Source organism: Pristiophorus japonicus, chromosome 15, assembly GCF_044704955.1.
Source record: "Pristiophorus japonicus isolate sPriJap1 chromosome 15, sPriJap1.hap1, whole genome shotgun sequence".
In the NCBI taxonomy this organism is placed as follows: domain Eukaryota; kingdom Metazoa; phylum Chordata; class Chondrichthyes; family Pristiophoridae; genus Pristiophorus; species Pristiophorus japonicus.
The window spans coordinates 125,518,531-125,542,420 of NC_091991.1; the positions used below are offsets into that span (position 1 = coordinate 125,518,531).

General features: G+C 43.5%; 1 protein-coding gene across 1 annotated transcript in view; it reads left to right on the forward strand.

Annotated features, from left to right (window-relative positions):
* Positions 1-638: 638 nt before the first annotated feature.
* The window catches only part of dnase1 (deoxyribonuclease I), a 37,781-nt gene continuing 14,529 nt past the window's right edge, over positions 639-23,890 (forward strand). Inside the window, exons 1-6 of the mRNA XM_070856709.1 lie at positions 639-776; positions 6,926-7,014; positions 12,876-12,959; positions 13,069-13,184; positions 14,908-15,020; positions 15,116-15,273. Of these exons, the coding sequence (XP_070712810.1) occupies positions 639-776; positions 6,926-7,014; positions 12,876-12,959; positions 13,069-13,184; positions 14,908-15,020; positions 15,116-15,273 (698 nt within the window). The remainder of the gene's footprint in view (positions 777-6,925; positions 7,015-12,875; positions 12,960-13,068; positions 13,185-14,907; positions 15,021-15,115; positions 15,274-23,890) is intronic.

Here is a 23,890-nt window from a genome sequence, read left to right on the forward strand (position 1 = left end):
TCCCCTACCCCTAGCCCAGGCCGAGTGGCCTCCCGATCCACCCCGCCCCTATCCCAGGCCAAATGGTCTCCTCCCTCATGATCCCCGCACCTAACTATACCGAAAGGCGTCCCCCCTCTCTTCCCCTCTCTCTTACCTCTCCTGCTGTTGCTGTCCGGGCATCTGCTGCACTTACCTGCGACAATTTCCTTACCTGTGCTGATTTCCTTAACTCTCCAGAAGGTTTTTCTGCAGAGGCCACATATGCTGGCCTAAGAAGAACTGGGGTAACTCTCAGCTGGCCAAACTTCCCTAACTGGCCAGAATTGGCGTGGGTGGCAGGTTACGCCTCCTTTGGCTGGAAAAAAAACATACCTAAACAAATCATAACTAACTGAGTTACGCTGCTGCAAATTGATCGGGGAAACTGTGTTTTTTTAACTTGAGCCTGCCCCAAAGGAACGGTGCAAATCATTGGGGAAAATTGAGCCCTTTATGTGGCTTGGTATCAAATTTTATTCTGATAATGCTCCTGTGAAGCACCTTGGGACATTTTTACTCCATTAATGGCAGTATATAAATTCAAGTTATTGTTTACTGTTTCTTGTAATTTGTGCTGAATTTAATTTACAAATCTCTTTCTATGCAGCCTAACAGCTATGTATCAGTTAATCACAGTATTAACCCTGGCCTGTGCGCTCAGTACAGTCAGCTCAATCCAAATTTGTGCATTCAACATTAAAACCTTTGGAGACAGCAAGATGTCAAATGCCACCATTGCTAACATCATTGTTAATGTAAGTATCATACTGCAAATTTAAAATAGTTCAGTGTGGATGTCATTGGATGTTTAGATCACAGTGAATACTATCGAATACTATTGAAATCCTGTAATAAAAGTTTACAATCCTAACTCCCTCGCTAGCAAGTCATTGTTAATGGCATTTGGGGGGAAAAATAACAATTGGTTCCACAATAGTCATTTTCCTCTTTTGTGCCAAACATTTATTTTCCTCTCAGCAATTCTGAACTCACCGCAAAGCTTAAGTGTAACCACGATTTGAATTTTGTTTCCATGGGCCCAAGTTTCCGATATCTGCTAGAACGGCACATCTCCGAGAGGCCCGCTTATTTTGTGGAATGAAAAGCGCGCCAAAAACTTACCTCGCAATTCTCCGAGTGCAACAGGCCGGTTCAGCAGTCAGTGCAACGCAGCACAACAGCAGGGGGATGAAGCTACAGCCCTGGGCCAAAAAGAGTGCCGGCAGCTGCGCGTGTGCGCAGTGGAGTCTGCGCGCGTGCGCAGTAGCTCCTTGCCCCCAGATTCTGTGTGTGTGTGCTGCTGGCTGTGTGAGAGGGGCCCGAAGCACGCAGCCCCTAGCCCTGGCTGAATGGGCTCCCGCAGAGTGCCGATTTCCAGCCTACAGCACGCAGCCCCTAGACCTAGCCTGGCTCCCGATCGGCTAGGTGAGGTAGGAACTTTTTATTTTTTATTTATTGATTTATTGAATAATTTTTTATTTTTTATTTATTGATTTATTGATTTATTTATCATTTATTATTGATGATGGTTCTTTATTTTTAAAAGTGGTGTTTAATGCTTTGGAAAATCCCCTAACTTCCCTTCCCCTCCGCACCCCCCCCCCCAATCTTTTGCTTACCTGTGTCTAATTCTAAAGTGTACGCAAGGTTTTTCTGAGCGTACAAAAGTCGACACTTACTCCGTTCCAAGTTAGTTTGGAGTAACTTTTCAGTGCCTAAACTTGCAAAACAGGCGTAAGTGGCTGGTAACACCCCCTTTTGAAAAAAAACTGAACTAAAACGAAACTAAACTAACTCATTAGAACTGGAGCAAACTAAATGCCGAGAATTGCGATTTCTAAGATACTCCAAACTAAACTAATTGCTCCAAAAAAATGGGAGCAACTCCACCCGAAACTTGGACCCCATATCTGGGATGTTTTCCTAGCACCTCACTGGAACTTCTGGAGCGGATACAAGAAAAAAGGGTGTTGTCTAAGAAGTGATTCTTCTCTCTCCTCCACATTTCAATGACTCCATCACCGCCATTCTAGTTGTTCCCTATTTTATTGATACTATTTTGATCAGTGCTCCTCTGAACATTATTCTATTGTTCCAAGCTCCAAATATGCTGACTTACATGTTCACTGTGTTAAAATTACCACCGCCAGTTACTATTCTAATACATTCTTTTCAATGTCTTCAAAACTGTGGCATTCCTTCCCTTCCTCATGGTTTACTTCTTCCCACAGTCTTCACACGTGTAAAACTCAAGCCTGGCATCATTTCTTCCAGACTGACTTTAGCTTCTCTTTTATTCTTTTGAGCCTTGGTGGTGCCCTGCACTATGGACCTTGAAATTTAACCTTCATTTCTTTATAAAACAAAATTGTATGAAGTAACTAAAATATTTTCATGTGCTGGGTTGATCAATCCCTTTTCTCTCTCCCCATCCTGTGAGTGCAAGATAAAAATAAAGTTTAAAGATGGAACCATTGCAACTCTTGGAGAGAAAGATTAAATAACAACCACACATTGTTTTCATCATGAAGGTCTGACACATATAAAAGACAATTTTTACAATAATGATATCACCTTTATAAAGAGTAGTGAAAGGCTTTCCAGGCAAGTTTGCAGGAATGGTAACACCTCTTCTATAGGCAAAGCTAATTAAAAACGGGAGGAATAGTGAATAGAGAACAATTGAGTTGAAGAGAGCAAATGCAAAGCAATTAAAAATAATAATTAAACATTTCATTCATTTTGAAACATTGTTAGTATATTTGTGGATGCAGTGCCAACTATTTTCTCTGATTAACAGTTTGTGAAATCTTCCTTCAGTAATTTAATGCTGAATTCAAAATATGGCTCTGAGTTCAACGACTTACTTTCTAGCCATTCTTATAAGACTGCCTATCATTTATACTGTGCAATTGGATTTTTTTTCTCTTCTCTCACAAACATTAGCTTCTCGTTCACTTCAAATGATGTTTTGGATATTAAGGGAATCAAGGGATATGGAGATAGTGCAAGAAAGTGGAGTTGAGGTTGACGATCAGCCATGATTTCATTGAATGGCGGAGCAGGCTCGAGGAGTCAAATGGTTTACTCCTGCTCCTAATTCTTATGTTCTCATGTTTATGCTCATGATTTTTTAGGTGGATGTACAACCTATTTTTATTTTCCATGAATGTCTTTTGTCTGCTGCTGTTGGACATTTGGTCTGGGTTTCTTGTAGTTCTAAGGATTATCCTGGCCTCCCCAGGATGCTCCATACGCAACGGTGTAACATGTGTTTCGCGATAAGCTTTAGCAGTAATTCATTTTGTGCAATATACTTCTAAGATCTTTGGAATGTCTCAGCTTAGTTTGGCATATCATTTGATTACCTCTGTATTCTATTCACTGTGATTTTGTAAAAAAAAAGATACTGCTCAACATAAACATCTCAGTGGCAAATTAAATCATCCCTCAAGCCAATTATTTGTATGTATAAACGTTTAGCTTTAATTAATACCTGAAGACTCCTACTGTATGTTTTTACTTGTGATTGGAAAGTTTCCAGCTTCATTATGGAAAGAGAGAAGGAATTTGGATTAATATTGTCCTTTTCACATCCTGAGGATGTCCCAAAGCGCATCACAGGCAATGAGCACTTTTGAATTGTCGTCATTGTTGCAATGTAGGCAAACATGGCAGCCAATTGGCACACAGTAAGATTCCACAACCAGCAATGAAATAATGAGCGCATCTGTTTTAGGGATGCTGGTTGAAACCAAGCCAACTCCACTGCTCGTCTTCAAATAGTGCTATAGGATCTTTTACATTCACCTGATGACAGGCCCTCGGTTTAATGTCTCAGCTGACAAGATGGCTCCTCTGACGGTGCAACACTCCCTCAATATTGCACTGAATTGTCAGCCTAGATTATGTGCTCAAATTTCTGGAGTGGGGCTTGAATCCATGACCCTCTTACTCAGAGACGACAGTACTACCACCGAGCCAACGCTGAAGCATCATCTCTAAAATGAAGTTTTGTCTAAATTGCCACATAGTTGTGAATATTAAATCTATTGCCTGAAGTAACAGATGAGAAATCCTCTTCTCCTTTCATCACATTGTTTAGTATTGCACTACAACATTGACAATAATGTTTAGCTATCTGTAAATTAGGGAGCATAATCCACCCATGTCTTTAAAAATCCTGACAAATTTGTGAACAATTTGTTAAGCAAGTTGACTATAAGCAACAAATTAAAAGATACAAATACAAAATTAACGAGCCTTAGGTGTGACTGGAGATTAGAAGAATACTGTTACTCAAAGTCTGGTGGATATATAGAACAGATTCCCAACAAAAGCACTTAATGCTGCGCTGATTAATTCTTCGAAAATAAAGTTGGATGAGTTAATAGTTAGAAAGGGAATTAAAGTTTACAGAGATACATATGATCAAATACACAACGGAACCAAGAGGCTGTTTACTGCTTTTAGATATCACAGTGTTAATCTCACCACTTTCTGTTTTATGTTAATAGCAACAAAGATAAATGTTAATTACTTTGGTTTTAGTTTGTTCACTAGGTTTTTGTTTAGCCTTACTGACGGAATCAAAGGCTATCAGGACTCATCTGCAATAATGCTCATGCCACACTTCTGAAGTGGTCGATAGTAATTTAACTCGTCAAGTCATGGCCGGGGAATAGAGGCAATCCTGGAGAGTGGGAGACTGTATGACATTAAGAAGAGCAGCAAACTCGTACATCCCAGGTCACGTGGTCATTCCCAAATTTTGTATGACTGAATTATAGATTCATGCATTCAAAATAAATGTTTCTTTTGGCATGTGCAATCAACTTCAGGGTTTTGAAACCATAATCAAAGAGGACACTTCCTTCTCTGCGCTATATATATTGTTGTTGTTAATGCAAAGTCACTTCATTCAAATTACCGGATAATTCACATTTTTTGTGGAAAAATTGACTTTGAATTGCCAATAGATTGTAAACGACAATCCAAGTTTCAAAAAAATCATCTGCTTGTGTAGTTCATATTGAAACATAAATATTAATAATAATTTCTTAGTTAGTTCAGGTCTTCTTCATACTTGCAATAATTTTTAATTTTTCATGAAGGAGAATGAAATTTAGAGCTGAGCAGAAGATCAAACCTTTTTCCCAATATTGCTTTATTTAAAGTGTTCCCTGGCCAACCAGTGTTCAGCTGCTGCAGCACCAGTGAGCACATGGCAGTAATGTTAGGGGAATGGTATTTACTCTCGGGAGGAGGCTCCCTGGCAACTGCCTTCCACCAACAGCAATACTGAACCAATTAATGGAACAATTGCAGAAAAATCCATTTTAAGCCGACGGTTTTGCAGAGGTTAGCAGCTCTACCTTTAAATCAACTCATTTCAACAGATGAGTTTATTCTTACCTGATCATTTTAATTCCCCCGTGGAAAACTGCTTCATCTTTCTCTCAATGTTTGTTAACAAGATCTTAAGAAATGGCAGTAGACTTTTTTGAAACTCTCTTTTGGTTGTTGGTGAGGAACAGTGAGTAGCGCAGAAAAGACAAAAACTGGTGGTTTTGTTAATTCCTGGATTCTTTTACCTCAATCTGGTTCAGTAAAATTACTGAGTCGAATACCTCGTGCTTTGAACAAAGCAGTCTTTATTACCGGCCAGTAAGACCTATCAGACAGAAGATATACTCTCTGGATAGAGCGTACACACTCCCTACGGATAGGTGAAGTTACATCGTAAAGCGTTAACAGTTATACAGTTTTGAAATCAGATAACAAAATACAAATGGATTGACAGTCTAACTCAGCCACTCATTAGTCAATCTATATGAGATGTTCTTCTTGAAAGCTCAAGTATTGCCTCTAAATGTTTCAATCTAATGGTGTGACTATTTACTGAGACCTTGCAATTCTGTAGATGTATTTCATGTTACAATTATATATTATTGGCAGGATTAGTGACTTGAAACCTTGAGACAGACTGTTAGCTATGCTGATGTTGCACTATTTGCAATCTGACATTCTCCCAGCTATTCTTCCATGGCTTATACATTTTCATATATCCCGTTTACTTTTACTGTCCTTAATTCCATATATTCCGTTCAGATATCCACAGTTTCAGCTTATCTCCACATCTTCTGCCAGATTTAATGCTCATCTCTACGATCATAAGAAAGAGAAAAAAAGACTATAGCGCCTTTCATGACCACCGGACGTCTCAAAGCGTTTTGCAGCCAATGAAGTATTTTTGGAGTGTGGTGACTGATGTAATTTAGGAAATGCAGCAGCCAATTTGTGCACAGCAAGCTCCCACAAACAGCTATGTGATAATGACCAGATAAAATGTTTTTGTTATGTTGATTGAGGGATGAATATTGGCCAGGACACCGGGGATAACTCCCCTGCTGTTCTTCGAAATAGTGCCATAGAATTATTTACAGCTACCTGAGAGGACAGACGGAGCCTCAGTTTAACAGCTCATCCGAAAGACGGCACCTCCAACAGTGCAGCATTCCTTCAGCACTGCACTGGAGTGTCAACCGAGATTTATGTACTCAAGTCCCTGGAGTGGGATTTGAACGTACAACCATATAAAACAACATTGAAAAACTATTTTTATGATTGATCCTGTGCTGCAGGGAACGAGGAGCAATTTTGCAGCACTTTCCCTTAGGTGATCGAATCAGGAGGCAGGGAGGGCTAGAATCCATTAAATGACAAGGTTTGACGGTCCAAATCACTATTTCTCAATCTATTATTATCATTTTATTATGCTCTATGTAAAAAATAGGGGCGATAGTTTTCTTTCTTCTTTAAAAATATATGTCTCAGTCGTACAATACAATTCTTCTTGCTCCATGTTGAATAAATTAAAATTCTACATTTGATTTCTTTGTAGATTATCCAAAGGTATGACATTGTCCTAATACAAGAAGTTCGTGATGCTGACTTGAGTGCTGTAAAGGTCCTAATGAATAAACTCAATAGGTATAATCATCTATTACTTAGATACGTTAGTGAATCTTTTTTAGTTATATTGTACTACTGATTCTAGATAGAGTTGATACAAGCAAATCTTGAATAATTGTTCCCATAGAATCAAAAAGGTTTGCAGCACAGAAGGAAGCTAGTTGCTCCATCCTGTCTATGCTGGCTCTTTGCTAGAGCAACCCAAATCTAATCCACACTGACTTGTTTTCTCCCCATAATCATGTATCTCCATCCGCTTCTAATAGTTAAACAAAAAGATTAAATCTCCTCTTAGCCTTCTCTACTCCAGTGGAAATAACTATAGTTTCCCATCCCTGTTATCCTCCTGGTGAATCTATGCTGTATACTCATATTCACAGCATATCAGTAGAGCCTTGTATCATTCACAAACCAAAAGCAAATAGTGAGCATCAACCAGTTATATAGAAATGTACAACTGCAAGCACTTTGTGTCATGTGACTGTCACACTTTATGTCACAACTTAAGAGTAGGTCATTCAACCTTTCGAGTCTGTTCTGACATTCTATCAGATCATGGCTGATCTCTACTTCAACTCCACTTATACCTGTGCACTAGCTTTTGATGATAAGCATAAATGGACACTCTTTGCTGCTCCACAGTTCCCAATCTCTCACCATTAAGATCATGTTCCAAATTGTCTATTTTAGATCCAAAGTGGATAACCTCACACTTCCCCACATTGAATTCCATCTGCTATAGTTTTGCCCACTCACTTAGTCTATGTCTCTTTGTAACTTCCTGCTCCCATGTACACAATAAGTAACAGTGTCATCTGGAAACTCTATGTTCCTTCATCCAAGTCATCAATATATATGGTGAAAAGCTGAGGTCCCAGTACAGATCCCTGGGGAATACCACTTATTACATCCCACCAATCAGAGAGCAAACTCTTTAACCCTATTCTCTCTCTCCTTCCTCCCAACCAATTACTGACTCATCACAAGGTCACACCCAATTCTGTGCATTCTCATTTTTGCTAGTAATCTCTTGTGCAAAATCTTATCAAATGCCTTCTGGAACTCTATATGGACAATTTCTTCTATCCATTATCATCATCATAGGTGAGGCTCACATTGCGTACTATGAATTCCACTCCTCTATCCATCATGCTAGTAACCTCCTCAAAAATGTTAACCAGATTAGGCAGATATGACCCACCCTTCACAAATCCATGCTGACTCTCTTTGATCAGTTGATACTTGTCCAAATGTTCAGTCACTGATGACAGATTCCAATAACTTCCCCATAATTGATGTTAAACTGACAAATCTGTAGTTATCTGGTTTCGCACTCCATCCCTTCTTAATTAGTAAAGTGACATTTGCAATTTTCCAATCCAAAGGCACAATTCCTGAATCTAGAGAGCTTTGGAAAATTACAACTAACAAATCTATAGTTCCCTCCCCTATTTATCCTAATACACTGGGTGGAAACCAGTCCTATTTTAAGTCCTATTATTTTTCCTATTAGCATTTTTTTTTATTTATATTAAATCCAATTACGTTCCTCCCCTTGTCTTATTTTTAGGTTCACTTGCACCACTGGTAGTTTGTCTTCCTCCATTGTGAAAATGCGACAAACTACTCATTTAATGGCCCCAAGTTTCCACATGATTTGCTCCTGATTTTTTAGGAGCAACTGGTGTAGAACGGAGTATCTTAGAAATCGGAATTCTCCACATTTCGTTTTCTGCAGTTCTAGTCAGGTAGAACAGTTTCACTTTGGAACAGAATTTCTTTTTCAAAAGGGGGCGTGTCCGGCCACTGACGCCTGATTTCAAAGTTTCCACAGTGAAAACGTACTCCAAACTAACTTAGAATGGAGTAAGTGAAGATTTTTGTACGCTTGAAAAAACCTTGTCTACACTTTAAAAAATCAGGCGCAGGTTACAAATTAGGCGTAGGGAACGAGGTTGGGGGGGGGGGGGCGGAAGGGAAGTCATTAAATTCTACAATCAATCCTTAGTTATACTTATACAAATATTATACAAATAAATCCAACCTGAATAAAAATTTATAAGCAAAGAAAAGATTAAATAAACCATGTTCCTACCTGTGTGAAAGTGCTTCAGGCAGGCCTTTCAGTCAGCGGTGTGGCGTCAGTGTCTCGATGGCAGCGGCAGCAAGCAGCCTTCGAGCTGAGCTGCAGTGCTTGAGGCAGGGGTGTGGCGTCAATGTCTCGTCTCGACGGCAGCGGCAGGCAGCAAGCAGCCTTCGAGCTGAGCTGCAGTTCCCTGCGAAGATGCAGCACCCGGACGGACTTGAGGCCATTCGGCCATGGGATTGCAGCGGCGTCAGTGGCTGGTCGGGAGCCGAAGAAAGAACAGCAGCAGCCTTCGAGCTGTGAGGGGGACTGACTGAGGCCATTTGGACAGGGAGAGGCAGCCACATCGACATCTTTATATTTAAATTTGCAGAATGGGTGCACCACATACTATGCAATGGTTTGCTTCCTCATGCAAGAAATTCTTTGTTCTTGGTAGAAGTTGATCCATTGCAAAGTTGAATTGGCACTTTTATTTCTCCAAACACACAGTCCTTAATTTGCAGGCACCGGTTCTGCAAGTTTAGCAGTGAAAAGCTGAACTCACTGATTTCAGCAGGTGATTTATTCAGCAGTGCTGCTAAAAGCACTCCCTCACACACAGAAATATCAAGAAATTTAAAATACAAGCCTTTGCAGGGGTCCAAGAAACAAATCTTCACTTTTTCTGCAGTATTTTTAAAAATGGCCGAGTGCCAATGTTTACTTCAGACTGCGCGTGCGCAAACTCTCCAACGCGCACACGCAGGGTTGCCAGCACCAAAAAGCCTCATTTCAATTGTACCCGGCCCCTCCTACTTACAAAATCGGCGCGAGTGGTAGGCTCCGCCCCGTGTGCGCCGCGCCAAGCAGACATCGAGCTCCAAGGAGCTCGAGAATACCGCACTTTTTTTCCGGCGCGAGAAACAGGCGCCCAGCTCTGAGGTGCGCCTTTTTCGCCGCGTGTGGAAACTTGGGGCCTATAAGTCTGCCACTTATTTATTATCCATGATAGTCCCACCTGCAACAGTCCATAATGGGTCCACATTCCCCATTACCATTCTTTTTTTTTAATATATTCATTTAAAAAATTACTCTGAAATCCCTTCTTTCTACCGCTGCAATTGTACCTTTTATCAATATTGTTATTCCTCCTTTCCCAATTTCCCTGTCCTTTCTCAAGATCCTATAGCCGGGACTATTTAACACTCGATTATCAGATAGTGATGTATCTGTAATGACTATTACATTATACACTTTAAGCATCTCACTTGCTTTATTTCTTATGCTACGTGGATTTGTGTAAAAAAAAAAACTTTTATCCGCACCCTGGCAGATGTGTAGCTGGTCTTTTTCCCAAACTTGTTGACTTGTGGCTGGAATCTTCCCAGCCCTGTGAGTGCGGGTTTGGAGGCGGGCCCACTGACATAGAAACAGAGAAACATAGAAAATAGGAGCAGTAGTAGGCCATTCGGCTCTTTGAGTCTGCACCACCATTCAATATGATCATGGCTGATCCTCTATCTCAACACCATATTCCCGCTTTTCCCCCATACCCCTTGATGTCCTTTATTTCTAGAAATTTGTCTATCTCCCTCTTCAATATATTCAGTGACTTGGCCTCCAGAGCCTTCTGTGGTAGAGAATTCCACAGGTTCACCACCCTCTGAGTGAAAAAATTTCTCCTCATCTCAGTCCTAAATTTCTTATCCCATATCCTGAGACTGTGACCCCTTGTTCTAGACTTCCCAGCCAGGATAGTTTTGATTGACAGCACTCTGAACCCGCCTCAGTGTGAGTTTCTCAGCTGTCAGGTCTGTGTGCGGATTGTAGACTTGACAGCAAGCGGCGGGCCAGTTCATTAATGTACTTAACAAATAGTTTAGTGGTATTTAAGAGGATTAAAAGCAGGCACTTACAATTTTACCACCTTTCTGTTGGGTTTCCTGTCCCTCAGGGAACTCGGCAGGTAAGTGGAATCGGAATCAGTGACTCTATTGCTTTGGCAAGTTGACAGCTGCAGAATTGGTATAAAAGCTACCATTTCACAACTGATCACTTTCCAATGTAAGAAGCTGAAGCCTTCAGAATTTGGAAGGATACATGGAGCTGGATACAGGTTGGAAGTCTTGGCAGTGAACTGTCTATTCACTGTCACCTCCTTGGAGCAACTCTCTCACCATTGACAGATCGCTTCTATCATTTTAACCTCACCTGCCATCTATTCCAGCAGCATTGGTGCCCTGGAAAAAGATTCACCTTAGTTCTTATAATCCCACCGTGATCAGCCCCAACACCAACATCACCAGGCACACCATCATTACCAGGCACACCAGCATCATCAACAACACCAACCTTCTCTGCATCACCTGATGCTGCACAGGACACAGGGCATCAGCACCCGACCACATTGCTGCCCAGGATGTCAGAGATGTCCCCACCATGACTACTTGATGCTGTGCATCCTGGTTACTACGTGATGTGCCGGGTTGGCACCATCCCACACCAGCACCAATAAAGCATCCCTGCAATGTCCCTAAGCCAATCCTTTCACACTCATCACCATTGCGGGAGGTACAGTTATGTCTCACCATTCACTGCAACTCACTAAGCCACTTCCAAAGGTGCACACAAATCTGTCCTATTTGTTCTATTATGTCCTGAACCCTGGTACCTGGAAAGCAACCTACCATTCAGGACTGTACATCATGTCTAAAGCACAAACTATCCCCTACGTATGGAATGCCCCACAATCATCACTCACCTTTACTGATACCTTTACTGCTTCAACATGGGTAACCACTTACTCTTCAGTACCCTCCTGTGTCACCATTTTTGTCCACAGCACTGGTACCTAAACAGGTATACCTATGAGACAAATCCAGCTCCACCCTTATCTGTCGCTTCTGGCTCTGTCTCCCATACCAGCTTCTCTACTTCTAGTAACCTGTGGTGTGACCACCCTATGTAATGTCTGCTGCAGAAAACTTTCTCCCTCCCAAATGTTGTGGAGTGTGTCCAGTTGATTCTAAACTGGGCAACTTTCTAGTTGAGAAATGCAAATTTTGTACACTTCCTACATATGTATTCACCCTGCATGGTACACAAGTCCAGGCAGGTGCACATCATGTATGCTGCATACATTACCCCAGTCTCTGATCCGGTCATATGTATTCGTATGTAACCCAACAGATCTTTAAGCTGTTTATTGAATGATTTCTATTTACTCACTCTAATTTATTATTTTTACTTCATATGTTGTAAAAATATCTTTCTTTCCTACCCCATTGAAGTGATGATATGGTAAAAACTAGATTTCAAATGAATAATTACTTAAAAAAATGCTTTGTTCTTTCCAGCCACTACCGTTCATCGCTTGGTTAATTTTTGGTGGGGGGGGGGGGAAAGCAATCCAGGACTCGATTGTTAGAGCTTTTACTTTTGAAAAAGAAGGTGGCCGACTCACCCGCTATCAATTGTAAATGGTGATGACACCGCCGAAATCCGAATCAGCAAATTCCAGTGTCAGAGAAAAATTCGGGCAATTCATGCACACTGTCACTTTTTTTGTTCTTTATTATTTGATTTAATAATGTAACCAGATGTTGAAGACACATTTACTGATGGTCAGTTCAAGAGCGTAGGAACCAGCTGTTGCAAGTCTTGTTTTTTCAAAGTTTACATTTTTGAATAGTACCTACTGAATCCACCGTGAAGAGCCCAGGAGATGTAAATTAATCAGTCTACACATCTATAAGTGCTTGGTTACTTTGAGCTTTCTCCGCATATCACTAACTTTTTATCATTTCTCCAGTCCCTCTGAGCATCCCTATTTGTACATTGCCAGTCCTCCACTCGGACGCAGCAGCTACAAGGAGAGATACCTCTTTATTTACAGGTACGCTCATGACTACGTTTAACCAGAAAGTTGCTTTGAAACAATTTTCATTAGCGTGTAGAAGCTCCTATCCGTGCCTTTGTAATGACAACTGTTCTCATCTGGACAGAAAATCAGTGGTGTCTGTGGCCAACAGTTACCTCTATGACGATGGTTCTGAGAATACAGCTCAAGATATTTTCAACCGTGAGCCATTCATTGTGGAATTTTCATCACCCTATTCAGGTATTTCTGTATCACAATACAAAAATAGGAAAAAGTACTTCACTGTGAAATTTCTTAGTAGTTTTGATTTCAGAGAGAACACCAATTAAAATGAGGTATTTAGCTGAGATTGAGGGACGGGTCATTAGTAGGGATGTCACCTCGAACCATACTTCAGCAAGCTCCTGCTGGCTCAGATAGATAGACGGCCAAGAGTTTCCCCTTTGGACGCAATCGGCAAACCAGATGCAAATTGCGCTCAAAGATATGCACATTTTCAGAATTGATTTATTTTTGCTCAAATTTCCATTCAAGCTTGTTTGCATATCGCCAAATGCAAAATCTGCCACGAACACAAATGGGCAGTGTTTTGGAACATAATTTTTTTGCATTAAAAATATGGACGTGTTTATTTGTACTTCCAAAATGGCCAACATGCTCCATCCTTTGTTTCTGATTGGTCCCCTTGGAGGATAAGCCACACCCTGAAGTTTCACAGGAATGTGTATCTGGAATCGCCCATCCCAAAGTCTCACTGACTTTGCAAATTGTAACTCGATCCACTTTGACTTCCTGAAACAACAGAGGACAGAGTTCCCCAGAAGGCAGCAAGGGCCAGCCAAAGTGCCTTACCCCAGTCCAAACGCATGCCTCTCTCAGCCAAAGTGCCTTACCCCAGTCCAAGTGCATCCCTCCCCCAGCCGAAGTGCCTTACCCCAGCATCCCCCCTCCCCTCCGCCATTGGGTCCACACCCGCCGCCATTGGTTTCCCCTCCCCCGCCGCTATCGGCCCCACGCTGGTCGGGGGGAGGGAGAGAGTTGGAGCCTCAGGTCCTGCTTCTCAGGCCCACGTTCATGGAATGATTTGGCCGGGAGGGGAGAAGCAGAGCTTGACAGAGGGAGGGGCTTGTCGCCTGTCGGTCAAAAAAGTGCAGTGCAAATAGTTATAGTAAAAATATTCCTTCATATATTTAGAAGTGGTAACTTGGTGCTGTTTTATTAAGACAGATAAAAATGGGTTTATTACAAATAATTAGCGATTTTAATCAGTATCTAGTCCACCACCTGCGAGTAATCGGATTTTAAATAACTGAAAATGGCTTTAAAAAGTGATACAGAACCATTTACTAGTTTTATTAGTGTTCAGTAGGTGTTTCTTGGTAAATTATTAGTTTTTTAATATTTAAAAGCTTTTAAAAGGTGCTTATTAATGTCCTTACACCTAAAAAAAAGCGTAATTTTAAGATGAATGGCCTGCTCCTGCACCTATTTTCTATGTTTCTATATAAGGCCCGCAAACGACGCAATTAGCGGAAACTCACCATGGTGATTAATCGATCTGGGAGCGTGGCCAATTTTGTGGGCGGGGCCAGCTTCCAGCGTGATGTTTTTTTTTAAATCGTGAACACACGAGTTGTGCTGAAAGTAATTTGTGTTTAAATCCCTCAATCATTTGCGTTGCTTTGGTCGATTTCAGGCGAAGTGCGCTGAAGCCAAGCGAAAACTCCAGGTCATGATGTGTAGGGAACACCAGCCAGAAGCATTCCAGTGAATGAGATGGGAGCTTAAATTATTGTTTTAAAACTGTTGATTATTTTAAATGGAGAAACAGGATTCCAGAAGTGTCAATTTCTACATTGTTGTTCCTGTCACTATTTCTGAAGAAAATGGTGATTTGTGAAAGTGAATAAGGTTAATGCTCATGCTGACATTTCCCTTCTGTAAATCCTTTCCCCTTCTTTAGCCGTTCGTGACTTTGTTATCATGCCGCAGCACACGTCACCTTCATCAGCAGTCGAGGAAATTGATGCCCTGTACGATGTCTTTCTTGATGTTAGAAAAAAGCTGGGAACTGACGTAAGCAATAAAACCTAGAAATATTAATGACCGAAGATTTATTACATTAATATTCATGATTTAAAGTAATGCATCTTCATTTCTGGCCCACACAGAACATACTGATCATGGGTGATCTCAACGCAGATTGTTCTTATGTCAAAACAACTGATTGGCCTCATATTCGCCTGCGCAATGATGGGCAATTCCAATGGCTGATCCCGGATTCTGCAGATACTACTACCACCATCACTACAAAATGTGCTTATGACAGGTAAGAGATAATTCTGACAACAATGTTGTGTAACATTAAATATACCATGTGACATGACAATGGAATGATTGCACTGCACATCCTGTTGTCCAAAGCACTAATTAGTACCGCACTGTTTCATTCATTCATTCATAGAAACATAGAAAATAGGTGCAAGAGTAGGCCATTCGGACCTTCGAGCCTGCACCGCCATTCAACAAGATCATGGCTGATCACCCATCCCAGCACCTCCCCCCCCACCCCGCTCCACACCCCCAACCCCCCCCAGCCGCAAGGACCACATCCAACTTCCTCCCGAACACATCCAATGAACTGGCATCAACAACTCTCCGCGGCAGGGAACCCCACAGGCCAACAACTCCCCGAGTGAAGAAGTCTCTCCCAATCCCAATCCCAAACAGCCCAGCTCCCATCCCAAGAGCATGCCACCCCCCGGCTCCAGACCCACCCAACACCGGGAACACTCCTCCCGCACCCAACCCGCCCCGTCAGAATCCTTCCCAAATGCCGACCACCCCCAGATGTCAAGCCCCCAGCCCCGGCCACCCCGGAGCCATGCCCCCGCGACGCCAACCACACCACACCCACCAACTGTCATCTGCGCAGTCAACCCGTCCACCCCACTCTGAACACTCCCCGCACCGAGGCACAGAGCCCCCAGGCTCGCCCACCCCTCCAACACACTTCGCCCCAATGTGGCCCCTCCTGTCCCCCGCCCTGGGTTTTTCTGCCCCCCACCTCCACCACTCTCCCCTCCATTCCACGCCCCCGTCTCCCCTCATCTTCCCTCTGCTCCCCCGCACATAATTCATAGTTAGCGCCAATGATTTGCTCGTGATATCATCTCAAATTCGGCATCCTTTTTGAACGCTGTTATTTTACCCAACATTAGTAAACACCAATCTGTGTAAGACCAGCAATCCACGGGACAGGAATGGAGCGGGTGAGCAAATAAAATGGAACAGTTTCATTTCCTGCTCCATTCCACCAATCTCCGATTTTAACACTGCTGTTTTTAACAGCGGATGATGGCGGACTCAGGCAGGAGCCTCAAGCATATACTAATCGGACATGTTTACTTGTACTGCCAACATGCTCCATCCTTTGTTTCTGATTTATCCTCCAAAGGGACCAGCCACACCTTGAAGTTGCACAGGAACGTGTAACTGGAACTGCCCATCCCAAGGTTTCACTGACTTTGCAAATTGTAACTTGATGCACTTTGACTTCCTGAAGCGACAGAGCTCCCCAGAAGACTGCAAGGGCCGGCCAAAGTGCCTTACCCCAGTCCAAGTGCATGCCTCCCCCAGTCGAAGTGCCTTATCCCAGCTCAAGTGCATCCTTCTAACCCCCCCACCCCACCATAGATGGAGCATTGTGTACAGCTTGTCAATAGGTTTATTGGGTATGAAGTGAATAGTGACAGTGTCGTGACTTCTGGATATCATCCACTCCAACGATGTCCTTTGTAGGGGGTTGGAAGAATATGATCCATCTTCCCTTAGTTTCCTCTCTTCCATGTTTCTCTCCCTCATTCCCCCGCAGCCTCTCTTCCACCCCCCGCCCCCACCACTCCACTCGCCTCTCTCTCACTCTCCCCTCCCAGCTTCTCCTTCCTTCCCCCCAGGCTCGCTCGCTCTCTCTCTCTCTCAGGCCGCAGCCACCCTCCTCCGCTCTCCCCCCGCCGCCGCTGCTCGAGATTCGCGGCTCAGCGGGACACTCGGGGCTTAGTGGAAGGCCCAGTCGGCGGTCAGTCGGAAGAGGAACAGGCTCGCGGAGGAGCAGCAGCTCGGTCAAAGAACCCGTGGAGCAACAACGAGATCGGACTGATCGCAGGGTCCCACTTCCGGTTTGGGGCTCCATTGCTCTCGCCATTGGCCCCTCCCACCGCCATCAGGACCCACGCCGGCTAGTGGGGGGAGAGAGTCAGAGCCTCAGGTCCTGCTTCTCGGCACCACGTGCATGGAATGATTCGACCGGGAGGGGTGTGGAGCTTGACAGGGGCGGGGCTTCTCACCTGTCAGTCAAAAAAGTGCAGTACAAATAGTTAGTCCCATACTAATCGGGGTCGGAAGATGTAAACTAAAACATCTCTTCTTCCCCTTTGTATTCCAACCTATACTGGAATACAAATAATAGCCTCTATTTAAGAATAAGAATCATAAGAAATAGAAGCAGGTGTACGACTACATCATGTGGCTGAAATTCACCCCCGCCCAAAAGGAGTCGCATCTTCTGCTCCTGAAGTGTTTTTTCCGCCGCGTCGGATGAGGTCGTCTCTTGGTAAATTCAGTTCTTTGTCGTTTTTTAAGCGGACCGGAATTCGTTGATAATGGGGACGGAAGTGGGGCAGTGAGCACTCTCGAGGGGCGGAAGTGGGGCAGTGAGCACTCTCGAGGGGCGGAAGTGGAGGCGGGACAGAGTCTGCGCTGCTGTCAGTCAGCAGCGGAGCGATGATGACGTCACGATGTATGTGCATCACCATGCTCTCTGCTTCACTTAAAGGGGAGAGCCTTCGGCACTTTGAAACTTCAGCCCAGCACCCGAACCTAGGGGCATAATTGCCGGCCGATCAAGCAGTCAGCCGACAACAAAAAACATGGTGGCCGTGACAGTGCGCCCTTCCCTTGAGGGCCGCTGCACTGCCATGGCTCACAGACTAAAAGCAAGGTGCACCGACAGAAAAGGCTGTCGGGGGTACCGCGCGGCGGATTAAAGATTTTTGGAGCTAAATTTTGCGGGAGGTGCGATGGAGGTGCGGGAGATTGGCGGTGCACCTATTGATGACGCACTTAGGACGGTTGGCAGCAGCGGGGCAGAAGTTGGGGCCACCAGAAAAATCCCCGAGCTAAATTTCGCTGGCGGCGGCCATTGGATCGGAGGTCGGTGGCCGCTCGAATCCGTCGCCTAGCCGCCGCTTTCCGGCAGTGAGAGGCCTTTTTGTGGAGCTGAATTTGTGCTTCTAACTCATTTGTTTTATTTCTTATGCTATGTCCATTTAAGTACAGAACTGTTATGTGGGTAACTGTTCCCACCCTGTCCACATACACTGATGGTGTATTTCACACACTTTTTGACCTGTCACACATTTGGTTGCTGATGTTCTCTACATTGCTATACAGGCAGTTTAATATGTGATTATTATTCAACATTCCTGCTTTACTTTTAACAGGTATTTTATTATTTCCTTTAACCATTTCAGTCCCCAAAGTATTTATATTATCTTTCGCACTTTTTGTATTCTGACCTCTGCTCATCCCCTCTTTTCCTATTATTTTCATCCGAACTTCCCCACCGACCCCACTCCTCCTACCTCCCTTTATTGATTTAAAGTCCTTTCCACAGTCCTATTTATACGGTTAATAATTCGAAGATTCCTTACTCTTATTGATGTCAGTTTTTTAAAATTTATTTAAAGCTGCTACTTAAGTTTTTGCCCTTGCTGCTTATTTATTATTTTCTATTTTTGTTTTGATTAGTAGCCCTTTAATCTACCATTTCGTTAACTGTTAAAGTATGAATAAATATTTGAACATTTAGCTTTCGTACATTGGTTAATTTACTTAGAACCCACTTCCTCCTCTGCACTGGATTCCCATTCTCACCATATTCCCGTTTTAGAGATGCTTACTCTGTTCCCAGCTCACTCTCAAAGCAGTTTACGATTCGAGCCAAACTTCTCGTGTTAACACAGCTCACCTTCAGAGAGATTGAAGCGATATATTTAAGAAGGGAATGAGTATCTGGTCGAGATCAGAAGGGATTGCTGTTGTTGCATCCCTGGCTTATGTTATTGTAAAAGTAGTACCGTGTCACCTCAACTGCCACATAAGTAAAATGCTCAGAGTGCTTAAGGAAACAACTGATGTTGCTGAACCTGAGAAGGCAGCTCATCATCATAGGCAGTCCCTTGGAATTGAGGAAGACTTGCTTCCACTCTTAGAATGAGTCCTTAGGTGGCTGAACAGTCCAATACGAGAGCACAGTCCCTGCCACAGGTGGGACATACAGTCGTTGAGGGAAGGGATGGGTGGGACTGGTTTGCCGCACGTTCTTTCAGCTGCTTGCGCTTATTTTCTGTATGCACTCGGCGATGAGACTCGAGGCGCTCAGCGCCCTCCCGGATGCACTTCCTCCACTTAGGGTGGTCTTTGGCCAGGGACTCCCAGGTGTCGGTGGGGATGTTGCATTTTATCAGGGAGGCTTTGAGGGTGTTCTTGTAATGTTTCCTCTGTCCACCTTTGGCTCGTTTGTCGTGAAGGAGTTCCGATAGAGCGCTTGCTTTGGGAGTCTTGTGTCTGGCATGCGGACAATGTGGCCTGCCCAGCGGAGCTGATCTAGTGTGGTCAGTGCTTCAATGCTGGGGATGTTGGCTTGGACGAGGACACTAATGTTGGTGCGTCTGTCCTCCCAGGGGATTTGTAGGATCTTGCGGAGGCATCGTTGGTGGTATTTCTCCAGTGACTTGAGATGTCTGCTATGCATGGTCCATGTCTCTGAGCCATGCGGGAGGGCGGGTATTACTACAGCCCTGTAGACCATGAGCTTGGTGGTAGATATGAGGGCCTGGTCTTCGAATACTCTTTTCCTCAGGTGGCCGAAGGCTGCGCTGGTGCACTGGCGGAGGTGTTGAATCTCCTCATCAACGTCTGCTTTTGTTGATAAAAGGCTCCTGAGGTATGGGAAATAGTCTACGTTGTCCAGGGCCGCGCTGTGGATTTTGATGACTGGGGGGGCAGTGCTGTGCGGCGAGGACAGGCTGGTGGAGGAGGACCTTTGTCTTACGGGTGTTTAGCATAAGGCCCATGCTTTTGTACGCCTCAGTAAATACGTCGACTATGTCCTGGAGCAGATGCAGGCATCGTCCGCGTACTGTAGCTCAACGATAGAGATTGGGGTGATCTTGGACCTGGTCTGGAGATGGCGAAGGTTGAACAGCTTCCTATTGGTTCTGTAATTTAGTTCCACTCCAGCGGTGAGCTTGTTGACTGTGAGGTGGAGTATGGCAGCGAGGAAGATTGAGAAGAGGGTTGGGGCGATGACGCAGCCCTGTTTGGCAGCTACAGCAGACCCAGGTTTATAATACAATTAACACATTATTTTGGTTTAAAAAGTACATTTTGAACACACTTGTGTTGCTTGTAGCAGGGCTTTTCACTGATAAACTCAGCCACACATTTAAAGCTTGTATCAAATAAATGAGTTGAACTTCAAGGTGTGACCAATGAAAGTCACTGAGGTTTCATTAACATTGATCTGTGATCCTGAGGAACTAAATGAGGACCAAGTTAAAGTTACATCTTGACCGGAGGGAAATTTGAACATTTTGACTCAATATGACAGAACAGTTTTGATTCATTTTTTTTTGTAACTTACTTTATATAAAATATTCTCTCCTCTGCCTCGTGTTTAGGTCTCTGTAACATGTCCCGTTCAAAAGTACGGGTAAGAAACGTGGACTGCAATTAACTTATAGGCTGTGTGCAAGACCTCAGAGTTCCCTTCTCAGCCTGTAAGAAAACCCTTGACCTTTTTTCTAAACCTCGACCTGATGGCACAGATACAACTGAGAGCTCACTGTTTGTCAAGCACAAGCACGACCTCACAACCTACCACAACATTGTACAGCACTTTAGTTCAAGGGTGAGCCTTGGTTCAGTGGTAACACTCTCACCTGTGAGTCAGAAGATTGTGGGCTCAAGCCCCACTCCAAAGACTTGAGCACATAATCCAGGATGGCACTTTAGTGCAGTACTGAGGGAGTACTACACTGTTGGAAGAGCTATCTTTTGGATGAACTGTTAAACCAAGCTCCCATCTGCCTTCTCAGTGGATGCAAAAAATCTCAAGGCACTATTCGAAGAAGAGCAGGGGATTTCTGCAAGTGTCCTGGCCAATATTCATCCCTCAGCCAATAACCTAATCACTTATTTCACTGCTGTTTTGCGGATCAAATTGGTTTGCGCATTCCACTACATTACAACTGTGCCGACACTTCAATAGTATTTAACTGGCTGGAAAGCTTTTTGGGATGTCCCGAGTTTGTGACAGGCGCTATATAAAAGCAAGTTCCTTCTTTCAATGTGCCACCTCGCTAACTCTTCAAAAAGATGCATGAAATAGAATTCCCAGTTAAAATCTGTACAGTAAAGCTTAATTTAAACTCTTGACTATAATTTTTTTTATTTGTTCCTGGGATATGGATTTCGCTGGCAAGGCCAGCATTTATTGCTCATCCCTAATTGCCCTTGTAATGACTCAAGAGTCTTGTTACTGTAAATTGCCTTGGGTGTAAACCTGATCCAACTTTATTTGCGCCCAGAGTACCCGTGTGAAATAGCACCCGTGCTTATATACCAGTGACCGCGCACACGCACATACAGCCCGATAACCTCTGACAGTGGTGCCCTCTGGTGTCTGGTGACCCCAAGCATCAATACATAACAACATCCCCCTTTCAAGCTCTTACTATCAGTCTCTTTACAAATTAAGACGGTCTGGGACTTTCCGCTCGCAAGTTGATCGTCTCAGTTCAACTTTAGTTCTGGGCGAGCGTTCTGAGTCAGTTGTGACTGAAGGCTGAGTAACCGATCTGGTGGGAGTGGTACTTACCACAGCAGAGACTGAAGGTCCAGGTTCAGTAATGACAGCAGAGTCCTCCTGATGAATGAACATTGGTTACTGGTCACTGATTGCATCTTCCTCAAACAGTTCCAGTTCATTCGTGTGCCACAGTTTGACCTGATCAACATGTTTCCTGCATGTTTGCCCATTCTTGAGCATAACAATAAACACTCTGTTACCCTCTTTGGCTGTAACAGTACCAGCGATCCACTTTGGACCTTGACCATAGTTCAGTACATAAACCGGATCATTGATAAAGATGTCATGAGAGACAGCAGCACGATCATGATACCATTGCTGACTTTGATATCTGTTTTCAACACGATCATTCAAATCAGGATGAACAAGAGAAAGCTTGGTCTTAAGATTTCTCTTCATCAGCAGTTCAGCAGGGGAAACCCCAGTAAGCGTATGAGGTCTTGTCCTATAACCGAGCAATATACATGACAAGCGAGTCTGCAGTGAACCCTGAGTTACACGTTTCATACTTTACTTGATTGTTTGAACAACACTCTCTGCTTGACCATTAGAAGCAGGTTTGAATGGAGCTGACCTCACATGTCTAATACCATTGAGTTTCATGAACTCCTGAAACTCAAGACTTGTGAAACAAGATCAGTTGTCGCTCACAACAATGTCAGGCAAACCATGAGTAGCAAACATGACACGAAGGCTCTCAATAGTAGCTGTAGATGTACTGGATGACATAATAATACACTCTATCCACCTTGAATATGCATCCACCACAACAAAAAAAATTTTTCCCAGGAAAGGGCCCGCAAAATTGATGTGGCTCCTTGACCATGGTTTAGATGGCCACGACCAAAGTCTCAGCGGAGATTCCGCTGGAACTTTATTTAGCTGCATGCAAGTGTTGCACTGATGCACACATGATTCTAGATCAGAGTCCATTCCAGGTCACCATACATGAGACCTATCAATGGCTTCCATCATGACAATACCGGGATGAGTGCTATGTAGTTCACGTACACATTTCTCCCTCCCTTTCTTAGGTGTGATGACACGATTACCCCACAGTAAACAATCTGACTGAATGGACAGCTCACCTTTGCGACAGTTGTATGGTTTGGTCTCATCACACATCTCCATAGGTATTGCAGACCAATCACCACTGAAGACACAAATTTCACAACCGATAAAATAGGGTCATGACTGGTCCAGATTCTAACTTGTTGAGCAGTGACAGGAGTTCCTTCACTCTCAAAAGCATCCATTACTAACAGTAGATCTGCAGGTTGAGGCGTCTCCATATCAGGTGTGGGCAAAGGCAGATGACTCAGTGCATCGGCACAATTCTCCGTACCAGGTCTATGACGAATAATATAATCATAGGCAGACAATGTCAATGCCCATCTCTGAATACGGGATGATGCATTGGTATTAATCTCTTTGTTTTCCGAAAATAATGAAATGAGTGGCTTGTGATCCGTTTCGAGTTCAAAACGAAGACCAAACAGGTACTGATGCATCGTTTTGACTCCATACACACAGGCCAACGTTTATTTTTCTACCATGCTGTAAGCTCTTTCCGCTTTTGACAAACTTCTCGAAGCATACGCAACGTAGCTTACCCAACTCATTTGCTTGTTGGAGTACACAGCCAACCCCATATGATGAAGCATCACAGGTCAATGCAAGACGCTTACACAGATCATAATGAACAAACAACTTGTTTGAACAGAGCAGATTCTTAGCTTTCTCAAAGACTATCTTGAGACACACCCCAGACCCAGTTGTCGCCTTTACTAGAGCCATTGCAAATGCTACTCAGAAAAGTGCTCAGTCTGGATAAAAAATTACCGAAGTAGTTGAGTAGCCCAAGGAATGAATGCAGCTCCGTCACATTCTGAGGCCTGGGTGCATTTTTGATGGCCTTGGTTTTTGAATCAGTAGGCCTGATGCCATCAGCAGCAATCTTCCTCCCCAGGAATTCAACTTCAGGTGCTATGAAGACACACTTCGAACATTTCAG